This window comes from Rattus rattus, chromosome 9, assembly GCF_011064425.1.
Source record: "Rattus rattus isolate New Zealand chromosome 9, Rrattus_CSIRO_v1, whole genome shotgun sequence".
Lineage (NCBI taxonomy): Eukaryota > Metazoa > Chordata > Mammalia > Rodentia > Muridae > Rattus > Rattus rattus.
In genome coordinates this window covers 3,172,445-3,185,504 of record NC_046162.1, presented here as the reverse complement: position 1 = coordinate 3,185,504, position 13,060 = coordinate 3,172,445, and the positions used below count along the sequence as shown (strand labels likewise).

At 49.6% G+C, this 13,060-nt stretch overlaps 1 protein-coding gene across 1 annotated transcript in view; it reads left to right on the top strand.

Annotated features, from left to right (window-relative positions):
- Positions 1-4,404: 4,404 nt before the first annotated feature.
- Rab40c (RAB40C, member RAS oncogene family) overlaps positions 4,405-13,060 on the top strand; it is a 35,085-nt gene continuing 26,429 nt past the window's right edge. The window contains exons 1-2 of the mRNA XM_032911628.1: positions 4,405-4,475; positions 4,578-4,762. Coding sequence (XP_032767519.1) covers positions 4,621-4,762 — 142 coding nt within the window. The 5' untranslated portion in view covers positions 4,405-4,475; positions 4,578-4,620. The remainder of the gene's footprint in view (positions 4,476-4,577; positions 4,763-13,060) is intronic.

Below are 13,060 nucleotides of genomic sequence, written 5' to 3'. Positions count from 1 at the left end.
ACGTGTTTCAGGCTGGCCTCAACTGGCTACATAGCTAAGGATGACCTTGAACTGCTGATCTTCCTGCCTCTACTTCCTGAGTATTGAGATACAGTTATATAACACACAATTTATGGAGTGCTAAGGATCAAATCTGGGATTTCATGAGTGCTAGGCAAACTGTCACCTGCCAATTTCCAGCCAAACTGAATTTTTCTGTGGTTACTTCCTGATCTTTCTGGACACAGGGTCTGTCCCCTTGTTTGATTCCCAGAATTCTCAGAGGACTTAGGGTTCCATCCAGAGTGGGGAAGTTGGTCTTAGTCCGCTTTCTCTAATAACCAAAGAGCCCAGATGCTTTGTCGGTAGAGGTTCATTGGCTTGTCCTAGAGGCTGAGAATCTGAGGCCACGGACGCAGCATCTGGTGTCAGCACTTTTGCTAAACAACATGGTGCCAGGCATCACATGGTGAGAACAAAGCAAGTGTGCTAGCTCATTTCTCCTCTAAGGCCACTAATGCCACCATGGGAGTCACCCTCATGACGTCATCTACTAATTACCTCCCATGAGTCCCGCCTGACAAATTGTGAAATAAGGGGTGAGCCACCATGCTGCTCAGTCCACTCAGCCTCAAAGGCCCATCTCTGTTTCTGGAAATATTCTCACAGATAACCTTGAGACAAAGTGTGACCAGTTCTCTCAGTGTTCTTTAAATATAGTCAAGCTAACACCTGACTTCAATTGTCACAGGCTGTGTGACTCTTTGGAAAGGGAGATTGGGTTTTTCCTACCCTTAGTCTCAACCCCCATTGGTGAACATCGCTATTTCAAACCTTACACCTCTGAAGAAAGGCTCTCACAGTCTTTGCAGCCAGCACAGGGGGTGAGAGCCATCAGAACAGAGGCAAAGCTCAAGTCTGGGTATAGTAGCCTCTATAAGGAAGGAGCTCCCTGATAACCAGGCTGTGGCTCTCTAGGACTCTGTCCTCAGCCACTCATCAGCTGAAGGTCAGGACTTTCTGGATTGGTGTTGATCTGTGGTTGAGTATGATGTTTCTTACTGATCTATGTGATCCAGAGTTCAGGGACTGGCCACTCCTGGGCAAAATGTAGCCAGAAAAAAAAAAATACAGGTAATAACCTCTGGGATCCTTCGGAGATTCAGCGTGAGCCGAGAAGTCCTGTTGGAAGGCCTTAGGGTGGTTCTGCCCTCCTGGATCTAGGAGCCTCCATGCTGCCACACACCTTTGACCAAGAGAGTAGCAGGAAAGCCTGTCCCTGAAGGCCAGTGAGGAGAGCTCAGACGTTACTTCTCAGGCACCATCCCCTCAAAACTTCCCTGAATATTGTGTCAAGCTAAGTGGCAGTGTTCACAGGGTTCAGATGCTCAATAAAGGCTATGTCTTCAGCCTTGCAGGGAGATAGTCATTCAGTGTGGGGCTGCTGGAATGAAGGGCACCCGCTGCTGGAGGTAAGCCCTCGGTCCAGCAATCCTTTGGAGAAGAGAAAAGACCCCTTTTGGGTATTTTTCTTTGTTCTTCCTTTTTTGGAGTCAGGGCTTCTGTAGGCCAGGTCTTGAACTTGCTTCAGCATCCCAAGTGTGCTAGGATTAGAGGTGTGAGCCACCATACCTGGCTGCCTGGCTGGTGTGTGTGTGTGTGTGTGTGTGTGTGTGTGTGTGTGTGTGTGTGAGACCTGGAATTACTGAATTCTAGTTTCACATTTGAACATTTGATCTGTTACTTTTTAGCATCAGCAGGCTTGATAACTGCCTGATACTAACCTGACACCCACTGATCATTCAGTCTTAGTAACAAGTCTCTTGTGCCTTTTGTTATTCTCCTGAGGGATTGTCCACTGACTTCCATTCTCTACAATCTGGGAAAACCAACTGGTAGTGATGGCAAGAATAGTGCCACTGAAGTGGTCACATAGCTAAAGAGATAGTTTTCAGTATGGGAGTCTAATGGATTTCCTGGCTTTTCCACATGCTTGTCCAATCACAGCTCCCTTCTGTTCTGTGACCACCACACATGGCAACGCAGCTTCACCTTGCTTGTCCACATTGTTGACATGACTGTGTGAATGTCTGTACATGTGAGTGCTCAAGATGGGCAGAAGAGGGCATTGGATCCCCTGACCATGGAGTTGTCGGTGGTTGTGTGCTGTGGTACGGAGAGCCAAATTCCAATCTCACACAAGTACAGTGACCATCCCTAACTGTCAAGCCACCTCTCCAGCATCTTTAGTAAGGCAGGATTTGTTATGTGGCCCAAGTTGGTCTTGAACTCATGGCAATCCTCCTGTCCTAGTATTAGGACTATTGGCGTGTGTCACCCACCTAACTTGCTTAGGTGGAGGTGCTTGCCTGGTCCTGTTCCTTGCTTTCCCAGCAACCAGGAAAGATGTCAGCTGTGGACACCTTCTGTGCTTAGCAGGCACTTGCAGGGACCTGATCACTGGTGGCACACTGCCACTGTTCAATGATCATATGAAGGAGCAGCACCTGAGTCAGCATTGATGGCATCTTCTCTTGACCTCCTGTCTCAATGTCCCAAGCAGCTGGCCTTATAAGCCTCTGCCATCACAGGACACAGCTGATTATCTTTTTTTTTTTTTTTTGGTTCTTTTTTTCGGAGCTGGGGACTGAACCCAGGGCCTTGCGCTTCCTAGGCAAGTGCTCTACCACTGAGCTAAATCCCCAACCCCTGCTGAACCAATTCTTCATCCAGTGTCTCATTTTATCAGTTTTTTTTTTTATAATTTTAAATGTGCATTGGTGTTTTGCTTTTTGAGGTGTGTGTCCGATCTCCTGAAACTAGTTACAGACACTTGTGAGCTGCCATGTGGGTGGTGGGCAGCTAGGGATCTTTTTTTTTTTTTTTTTTCTTCGGAGCTGGGGACCGAACCCAGGGCCTTACCACTGAGCTAAATCCCCAACCCCTAGCTAGGGCTCTTAACCTCTGAGCCATCTCTACGGCACCCCCTCCTTTCCCACATTTTATCTATTATCTGGCAATGTTCAGGAAGTTTGTGTAAAAACTGTTCCAAGGTACAGTATGTGTGTGTGACTGACTGCAGCACGCGCACCTACGGTATGTGGCGGTCAGAGGATAACTTTCAGAAGTCAGTTCAGCCTTCTACCCTGTAAAAATGGGCTTACACCAGGCCAGGTAACTTTCGAACTGTTGGACAAATTTTCCTATCTTTACTTCCTTCCTTACTATAGGAGCAGGAGGTAGGTGGGATGAGGATTACAGATGGCCAGGCACCGGAGGGAGATCAAACTCACTCTGTCAGGCTTACAGCGCAAGAGTGTTGGTCCCAATCTATGTTTACTTTTTTAATTTCTTGCTATTCACGTGACTTGTGAAAGCACTCTTCTGAAGAACGCTGTCCGTGGCCCTCCAGCTTCAGAGCTGGCCGACCAAGTGTGCACATGCAACGTGTTGCCCATCCCGGAGTCCACCTGGACAACGCTGCTCTCGCTGGTCTAAGCTTCCAGGATCCCCAGTGGGAAGAATGTCCTCATAAGAGTCAGCTCAAAGGAGAAGACCTTCAGCATTCATGCTTGTGCCTAAACTCTCAGGAGCGGCCCCTCCTACTCCACGGCCAGGAGGAAGTCCCACCCCTTGAACAGCCTACAACGGACAGAGCCTTGCCCCCACCGGGACGAGCAGTAATTGGCTGTCCCCGCCCTGCCTCCAGGGAACGCGAGCCCGAGAGTGTACGTCCAAACTACGTTACTTCCCTTCGAGAGAAGCCAGTGCAGCTGGAAAGATATACTGCCCCCCCAGCGACTCATTCATGTCGCCTCAAGCAGGAGTTATCTCTATCCTTCCGCTTGTCCACGAGGGGGAGGGGTAGACTTGTGTAATATTTGACTCTTGATTGGCGCGAATTAGGAAAGGGGTGGGCTTAGAAGGTTATGATTGATGTGAGATGGCACAAATGCCTTAGCAGTGGTAGCCAATGGTGATGACAAGGGGGCGGGAGTCCAGGATGTTGCAGGTCGGTGCCGGGCTACTATGGCTCTGAGGCAGCCTGCAGGAAGCGGTAGGGGTTCAGACGGACATGCAAGAGCGACCAATGATTTCGGAAAATCAGCGGGGAAGTGGCCAATGGTCACAGCGAGGAGGCGGGGAAATTCGCCAGCCTCCGCAACATTGTGTACGAAATGGCGGGGACGGGACTTCAGTGACAGACAAGCATATAGACCAACAGAAATGATAAAGAGGGTGGCAACGGGCCAGTAGCAGTGGTGAGTGGGCAGGGCGGGGCGACCGTGGGCTGGGCGGCACCGTGTGTGGGGCGACGTGGGGCCGGGGAGATCGTGACGGCCAGGGTGCCAAGCCAATGGCCCGGAGAGGGCCGGCGGAGGGTGGCCAATGGCGGCCGCGCATCCGGGGGCGGGGCTGCGGGGCTGCGCGGTGCCGTGCGGGAAGCGGCGGGCGGCGGCGGCGGCGGCGGCAGCAGCGGCGGCTAGGAGGCTGAGGTGAAGCTGGAGGCAGCGGGGTGGGTGCACTGGGGGCGGTGGCCAGTGGGCGGGAGCATCAGCATCTGGACCGCACGGCCGCTCACCAGCCTTCGCCCGCAGGTCTGGCGGCGGTGCCGTGGGCCGCGGTGCGGCGGGCGGGAGGATGGGCACCCAGGGCAGCCCAGTGAAGAGCTACGATTACCTGCTCAAGTTCCTGCTGGTGGGCGACAGCGACGTGGGCAAAGGCGAGATTCTGGAGAGTCTTCAGGACGGAGCAGCCGAATCCCCGTACGCCTACAGCAACGGTAGGCCGGGGTTGGCGATGGGCGCGCGGGGCGGGAGCGGCCTGTCGCGGGCGCGGGCGGCCTCTGCGCGTGTCGCTGCGGTATCCTCTGGCCCTGCCTTGGGGAGCCGTCGGCAAGCAGATGCGGGCCCCGGTGGCTAGTAAGAGGTTTCAGCAGCAGATCTTTGGAGTCCTTTAGAGCCCGGAATGGGCCGCGCGGCAGATACCGCATGAGCGGCCGGGTGCTCACCGCACTGCCTCCGGAGGGGTTTGCTCAGGGACACCGCACCCCGTGCAGGGAGAAAATACATCTGCTGCGATGTGATTCTTGTTAACTTCCGGGTGCATGGCAAAAAAAAATACACAAGGTAGATTGCATCACTGGCACTTGTCTGAGCTTGCCTCTTAATTTAGGTATTTAAGGTAAAATCGTAGCTAACAGTGGGTGGGATTGGATCACAGACTACAGGGGCTGCTGACTCCGGAGGAATTAATGTGCAGTGGGCCTGTCATTCTTATATCACTGAACTAATTGTACCTCCCTGGTCTCTCCCTGGGTTCCTTTTCTCTGCCTCTTTACTTTGTTCTCTGGGGTTTTGTTAGCCCTGTCTTACTGTTCTGAGCACTGGAAGTCTGGTAAATAACAGCTGAGTGTAGGCAAGACATCTACCACTCTTTGCAGTTAAGACTTGTCAAGGGTGATGACCACCAGGACTTAAGTGGAGGATTATTTCTTCTGAACAGAGGTGCTGGATCTTCTCTGTACCTCTTCCCCACACTCCTGCTCTCAGCTTCAGTCTATAGCAGGCATCTTCAAGTGCAGGAAAGGAAGAGCCATGGTTTTACTTTGTGGGGCATGTGAAAGGACCTCTGCACAGCCAGGCAGCCTTGACTGGTATTTGACTGGGTGCCCCAAGGTGACAGCCCGGCTTAGATAGGCTTTGGGGTAACCTTTCCAACAGAGGAGCATGGAACAGGCTGGGCTTCAGAAGTGCTTAGTGTTAACTTGGTGCTTTGGAAAGATAGCCTGTGGCCCCTGGCCCTAATCTTAACCCCCCATCAGCTTCAACTGCATATACACACAGCCTTCAGCTGGATCCTTCCTCATCTCCTCTGTCAACTGAATCTTGCCAGATTTCCTATGACATGCTACCTGAAGTGCGGCCAGTAGCGCATAAAGAGTACAAAGGTGTGAGACGTACTGAGGGCTGCTTAGCACAGGGCACCACTCACCAAGTGCTTTTACACTGCACAAACTGTAAAGCCCAGGGCACACTTGCAGGTCCTTGTGTGGGTCCTGCAGTATGAAGCACAGAGGGAAACAGCTGCATCAGCATGTTTTTTGTGTCGGGTTGACATGCATATAGCACAAACATCAGGCCTTTGGGTCAGAGCATTGGGCCACTGACCCATGGAGCACTCCACGGAGTGAAGTTGGTTGATCTGAGAATGCTTGGGCCTTCTCAGAGGAGAAGAGATTATAAGTGATAAAGCAAGGGTTGGGGATTTAGCTCAGTGGTAGAGCGCTTGCCTAGCAAGCGCAAGGCCCTGGGTTCGGTCCCCAGCTCTGAAAAAAAAAAAAGAAAAGAAAAAAAAAAGTGATAAAGCAGCTGGTTCTGGAGAGGGAGCCCAGTGTGTTTACTGTTTGAAAGAGCTGGACTTCTGGTTCTCTAAGTAGAACCAGACATTTCTCCGTATGTCAGCCAAGCGGCAGTGGCACACTTCTTTAGTCCCTGTACTGAGAAGCAGAGGCAGATGGATCTCAGAGTTTGAGGCCAACCTGATCTACAGAACAAGTTCCATGATAGCCATGGCTACCCAGAGAAACCCTGTCTGGAAAACAGAAAGAGAATGTTTATTTCCAACTTTAGGTTTTTTTCAAGGTTCAGGCTTCTCTGATCAGGGTAGTCCCCACCTGGGAAGGGGCCTGCTGCTCCATATTGGCCCCAGATCTCCTTCTTGATCCCAGCCGGGTTATTTACCTGTCTTAACGTCTCGTCTAGCTTGTTCCTCAGGTGTGAACATCGCTCTCTCTGATTTCACAAACATGTGAGTCATCAAAACGACTTTTTTTTTTTTTTTTTTTAATTAGCACTGACACCTGAAACAGTGACAGAGTAGGATACTGTGACCACATGCCCAGCATCTGCAAGAGCCCCCAGGTCTGGTGCCTTAGATACTTGTGGTTAGGGTCTCTGTGGAGTTAGAAACATCAGGGCATTGAGGACGCAGCAGTGATTGTGTCCAGCAGCAGTGAGAGTCTCTTCTCTGGATGTAACAGGACACTTTCAGAGCGCTTCCTTCTGGGCATCCACAGCAGAATTACGCTCCAGAGTAAAGGCATTGTGGAGTCTCAGTTGTGGGAGAGGATTGAGGGGGAGGGGCAGGTGTTTTTTTGAGCAGCTTCTATGCATAAGCATACAATGAGTAGATTTGCCTCTGGTTCTGATATGTGGCCTTGGAATGAAAGGTCCATGTTGGCCTCAAGTCAGCCGACTGGGTATTTACCCTTGAGCCCAGGAAACATTATTACTGTAGCACACAAGACTGCCCTTGTTTGTGATATGGGCATTGAACATCCTTAGTTAAGACAATTATATCTCACCCTAGCTCATACAAGATTCCCGAGTGTTAGAGCCTTCAGGAAAATCCACTGTGGTTCATATGCTCATGGCCTGAAAGATCCACATCTGTTAATGGGTCCATGGGTGTTACTTCATTCTTCTGTTCCCTTGGGAGTTATTGCTTACAGAAGGAAGCTGTGGAATGATGCCATTTTCCTTTCAGCCCAAGGAGTTTAGAAGGGGGCAGCTTACAGGAGAAGCTGACTCTGGGTTTTGCTATTCATGTTGGAATTCCAGGGTTATGGAGATGTCTGTGGCATCAGATGATGCATACACCCTAAGAGAGTGAGGATAATATGTGCCTATGTCCCAGCATGCTGTGAGTTCCCTGCTACAGTCAGGGCTGTGGTGTCTAGATCAGTGACCCAGTGGCCAACAGCATTCATAGGAATCTTACTCCATATTGCTTCTCATTTGGGTTAAATTCCATTTCTCTAAGTGACGGGGTCAAGGGGAGTTTTTAAGTACTTTATTTATTAATGGAGTATATATGTGTGTGTGTGTGTGTGTGTGTGTGTGTGTGTGTGTGTGTGTGTCAGTGTCTGTGTCTTTGTGTCTCCATGTCTGTGTCCCCTCACACAGAGGTCAAAAGACAGCTTTTTACCAGGTATCTTTACTGTCTTTAGTCCCAGTACTTGGGAGGCAGAGGCAGATGGATCTCTGTGAGTCCCAGGACAGCCTGCTCTACTCGGTGAGTTCTAGGACAGCCAGAGCTACATACTGATTCTCCGTCTCAAAAATACCTAAATAAATAAATAAGGGGGAAAAAAAGACAGCATTAGGAGTTGGTTTTCTCTCCACCTTTGTGTGGATGTAGGGATTGAACTCAGGATAGGCTTAAGCAGCAGGTACCACATGAGTATTTTGCCTGAATGTATGCCTGTGCACCGTGTGCTGGACAAGGGCATTGGATGTCCTTATGAAGTTATAGACAGTTGTGAGACGTGGTGTTGGGAATCAAACCCAGGTCTTCCTCAAGAACAACAAGTACTCTTAACTTCTGAGCAAACTTTCCAGCCCCACTCAAGGGGAAATTTAAAACCCAGTGCTGCATTGTGTTTTCTATGATTGGACCTATCTCTAAATCATACATTCCATATGTCTCATTCACTGCTTTATCCCCAGCACTAGCACGAGTCTTGCCTGAGTCTTGCACGCACCCCCTGTTTTTAGTTATATGATTTTGAGATGGAGTCTTGCTGTAAACCTCAAACCGTACTTGCTATCTTCCTGCCTCGGCCTTCCTAGTGCTAGAACTACAGGTCCTCCTACTGTGCCTGACCTAAAGGTGTTGTTTCTGAGTGAATGAACAGCCTATTACAGCTTCCCTTGGTGCTAGTCCACATGATCACTATGGTAACCTTCACATTCCTTTTTCTTCTCTATCTGAGGCTGGGCACGTAGGTCTCAATTTTACTGTCTATACTCTGGGGTAATTTATTGGAGGGTTCTGTTGGCTTTTCCTGTGTTAGATGCCAGATTTTCTGGCAGATTGTTGGCTCCAAGAGGAACAGGAATGGTCACTGTGGTAACAGCTAATACCTCCAGTCTGTGGCTTGTGCCAGGCATGCTGCTGAGTGTGTCTATTCGTCATTTAGTCTTTACCAGTACAGAGGAGGCTCAGAGGAGCACAGGCTGCAGTGGTTACTGGGTCCTGGTTGGCTCTGTTCATTGAGAAGGAGCTGGGCAGACCTCGGTGCAGCAATGGCACTTCAAGGTTTTCTCCTAACCCTCAATAGGGCTAGGGTTGCTAGACACACACTGCTTCTGTACCTTAGGAGACCTGTCCCAGCCCCTACCTGACCCAGGTATTTTCTGGGAAGCCATATACCTTCCTTGTTACTTCTTGACAGGCCGTTATAATTTGTCACAGGCCCATTCCCAGAGAAGCATTCTGCCCTTCACCATGCTTAAGAATGTCCTAGGCCCTCTCATTGTGCTCGAGGACACCATCACTGGTGCTGGACATTGGTTTATATTGTGCCCTGGGCATGTAAGCCACCCTCTGGGGGATTGATTACCTTCTGTTTCTTTGCTATAACTAGGTTCCTTTTTCACGGTCCATGTACCTCTACCTCAACCTCGTCGTTTCATTCACTTGTTCAGTCACATGTTTGTGGATATCTTAAGTGCACCCAGCTGTTGGCCAGAAACATGGGGTAAAAGCCAGAGCTGATTAGAGAACAGTTTGCTTTTATAGACTTTTTGAGACAAGGTCTCATTATATAATCATGGCTGGACTAGAACTCATTATGTAGACCAGGCTGGCCATGAATTTGAAGTGATCCTCCTGCCTCTGCCTCCCAAGTGGTAGGATCACATTTGACTAGAATATTTGGTTTTTTGTTGTTATAAACAGTACCAAGTGACACAGCAAATGCTCAAGGGGCAAGCACAGTAAGATCTGTCAGCTTTCTGGGAGGATTGCACGGTCACATTTGAGATTGTTGTTGCATAGATAATGCCATCTTTTCCATCAGCGTGATTGTTTGTGGCTTGGAGGTGATCTAAATTTAACAGCGTTTCAGGAAGGAAACGGTATCAGGAGCTGAGAAGTGGGCGGGAAGGACATGAGGGGAAGGAACTGGTCCTTGGCAGGTCCTTTTGCCTCCTGTTCTTTTTGAAGATTATAACTGGGAAGGTATAAAATTGCTTGATCCCTGCAAAGCTGCCCTCACGCCGGTGTGGAGCCTGAAACTAGGACGCGTTTAACAGGAAGCTGTGGAGTTGTGCGTTGGCCAGAGCATCTCTGCGATCTAAGAATGCAGGGAACAAACAGGCTTCAGCATTTAGCATGGAGGCTGAGAGAAACCAAGAAGAAGACAAGGAAGGGAAGTAGGTGGCCCGGCTGATTGGCCACATGACTATAAAGCAGGTGTTGGGGACCAGCAGTGAGAGGTGGGTGGGAAGCAGAGCATCCACAAAGAGAGGGCTGCCGGGCCAAGGCCTGTGTCTAGGGGACTATGCTTAGGCAAAAGGTAGGTGGAAAATTCCTCCCTAGGAGTCTTTGAATCGGTGACAGTAAATGAACAAGGTAAGCTCAGATTTCAAACATAAGGGGTAGAGTGGGGGTTGGGGATTTAGCTCAGTGGTAGAGCGCTTGCCTAGGAAGCGCAAGGCCCTAGGTTCGGTCCCCAGCTCCGAAAAAAAGAACCAAAAAAAAAAGGGGGAGGGGGTAGAGTGATGTCCAGGTCATCAGTCAGGTGACTCTCGTGGCTGTGGCTCTTTTCTGAAATCAGAATATCGAATGCAGCATTAGCTTTGGACATTTGTCCTTCAGAAAATAGAAAGGATGGGAAGAGTAGAGAAAGGCGAGCCTGACAAGAGGACAGTGGGACACACCAGATGAATTGTAGCAGAACACTACCTGCCTGTCAGGGTGCCAGACGTTTAAATATGGGGGTGTGGGGACAGCGCTGGAGAAATGACTTAACAGTTAAGAACACTTGTTCTTGCAGATAACCCTAGTTTGCTTTCCAGTACCACCTAGTGGCTCAGTCATCTGCAACTCCAGTTCCAGGGGACGCCACTCCCCCTTTTGATCTCTTAGGACACCAAGTGGTGCACATGCAAATTCAGGCAAAATGCTCAAACATAAAATATCAGTGGGAAGAGGAGTGGGCAAGATGGGAGTACTAGGGTCTGGGCCTCCAGAGGGCAGTGAGGCAGGAGAGATGGTCAGTGGTTTTAGAAGGGGACTTACAACCAAGATGTGCTACTGGTGCTGTGCACAACTTTGGTGGAGGACATCTCTGGCCTGAAAGGGATCCATGCCAGCGTCTGGGAAAAGCAGAGGATAGGAGAACTGAGTACTAGACAGACACAGGCAACCTCACAATTTGTGAAGTATTTCAAAGAGTTGACAGCCAAATGCAGGAAGCTCTGAGCCAGTGAGGTGGGGGTGGGATAGGGGTACGGGGTGTCATTAGCTGGGAGCTATAGCTGAAGTGGACCTGGTTCCTTCAGCTGTGCACGCTGTTAACCTTTTGGATCTGCATAACCCCCAATTAATAGGGTAAATGAATCAGGGTTCAAGGTGCTTTAAGGCTATGTGAGGTACTGAACAGGTACAGTGACACTATCAGGGTTGCCAAGGGTCTCTTCTTTAGGTTCTGAAAATCTCTGCCTAAAGAGTGGAATGACCAAGGGAACTAGGTCACTGCCCAGGTGGCCTGCCCTGCCCTGCTCCATGCCACCACTTTGCAAAGAGTGTGAATCAGCAGTCCTGCCTAGGCTATGAGTCTGTATGTGCCTGAAGCGTCTTTCCGGCTGAGGTCTGCCCTCCCACTGAGCCCTGGACACAGATGAGGAGGACCCTGCAGAAGGGAAGACATTGAATGGTGGTCCATTCTGGATTCTTTGTCTCCCGCATCCACTGGTTCCCACCCTGGAGGACTGTTCTAGTGGATGCCAGCGATATCCCTTCACCCTCAGTGGTGAAGCGATGCTTCTGTTGCCGCCTCATCTCCCTCACTGCTGTCTTCCTGGTGGTGCTCACAAATCACGCTGCATGTGGGGCGGGGCCTCTTCAGGCAGTCTGGAGTGGCTGACCATCTTCTGCTTTTGGTGTAGTTGATGCTTTCAGTTACGCGCTGGCCTTGCTTAGTCTGGAACTGGCTAGTTTCTCCAGAGGAGGTGGCTTTTGTTTTGTGGGGACAGGTAGTATGTCTTTTACAGGGGTTCATGTCCCAGGCTGGCTTCAAAACTCCATTGTATAGGTAAAAATGGCCTTGAACTCTTTGTTGTTTTTCCAATCTGGGTTTCTCAATGTAACAACCTGGAAGTCCTGGAACTAGCTTCATAAACCAGGCTGGCCTCGAACTCCCAGACATCTTGCCTCTGCCTCTCAAGTGCTGGGGATTAAAGGCCTGTGCTACCATGTTTGGCCTTGAGCTCTTGGTTCCCAGTTTGGATGGCTTCCACATCCCAAGTGCTGGGGTTATGGGCATGTACAACTACAGCTAGCTTATTACGCTACTTTCCGAGATGAATTTTTTTTTTTTTTTTTTTAAGATTTATTTATTTATTACAAGAGTACACTGAGCTGTCTTCAGATACACCGGAAGAGGGCATCAGATCCCTTTACAGATGGTTGTGAGCCACCATGTGGTTGCTGGGATTTGAACTCAGGACCTCTGGAAGAGCAGTCAGTGCTCTTAACCACTGAGCCATCTCTCCAGCCCCCTCCGAGATGAATTTTATTTTATTTTATTTTATTTTTTTTTCTCTTTTTTTCGGGGCTGGGGACCGAACCCAGGACCTTGCGCTTCCTAGGCAAGCGCTCTACCACTGAGCCAAATCCCCAACCCCCGAGATGAATTTTATTAAGTGGAGAATACTTAGAAAAAAAATGCTGCTTGTTCATAGCAGCAAATGCAGCATGTGCAAAGCATAGGAATGGCAAGGTGAAACCTAACGTTGAGTTGAAGACATTGTTCCATTGAACCCTTTGGAAGGACTTTGGTGCCCAAGTTTATTGCAAGGTAGTTAAACACGTAGTTCATCATGAGCGAGTGAGTAATACTGAGGGTGTTGCCTATGTGAACACAAGGGCTGTAACCACAGGCTCTCCAGCCCCTGATTATTCTTTCATACTTGTATTACATAGTGATATATGTACGTATTCACAAACCTTTTTCCCCAAGCATGGTCTCACTATGTAGCTTTGGAGCTCCAGCTGTCCTGGAGTTACTCAG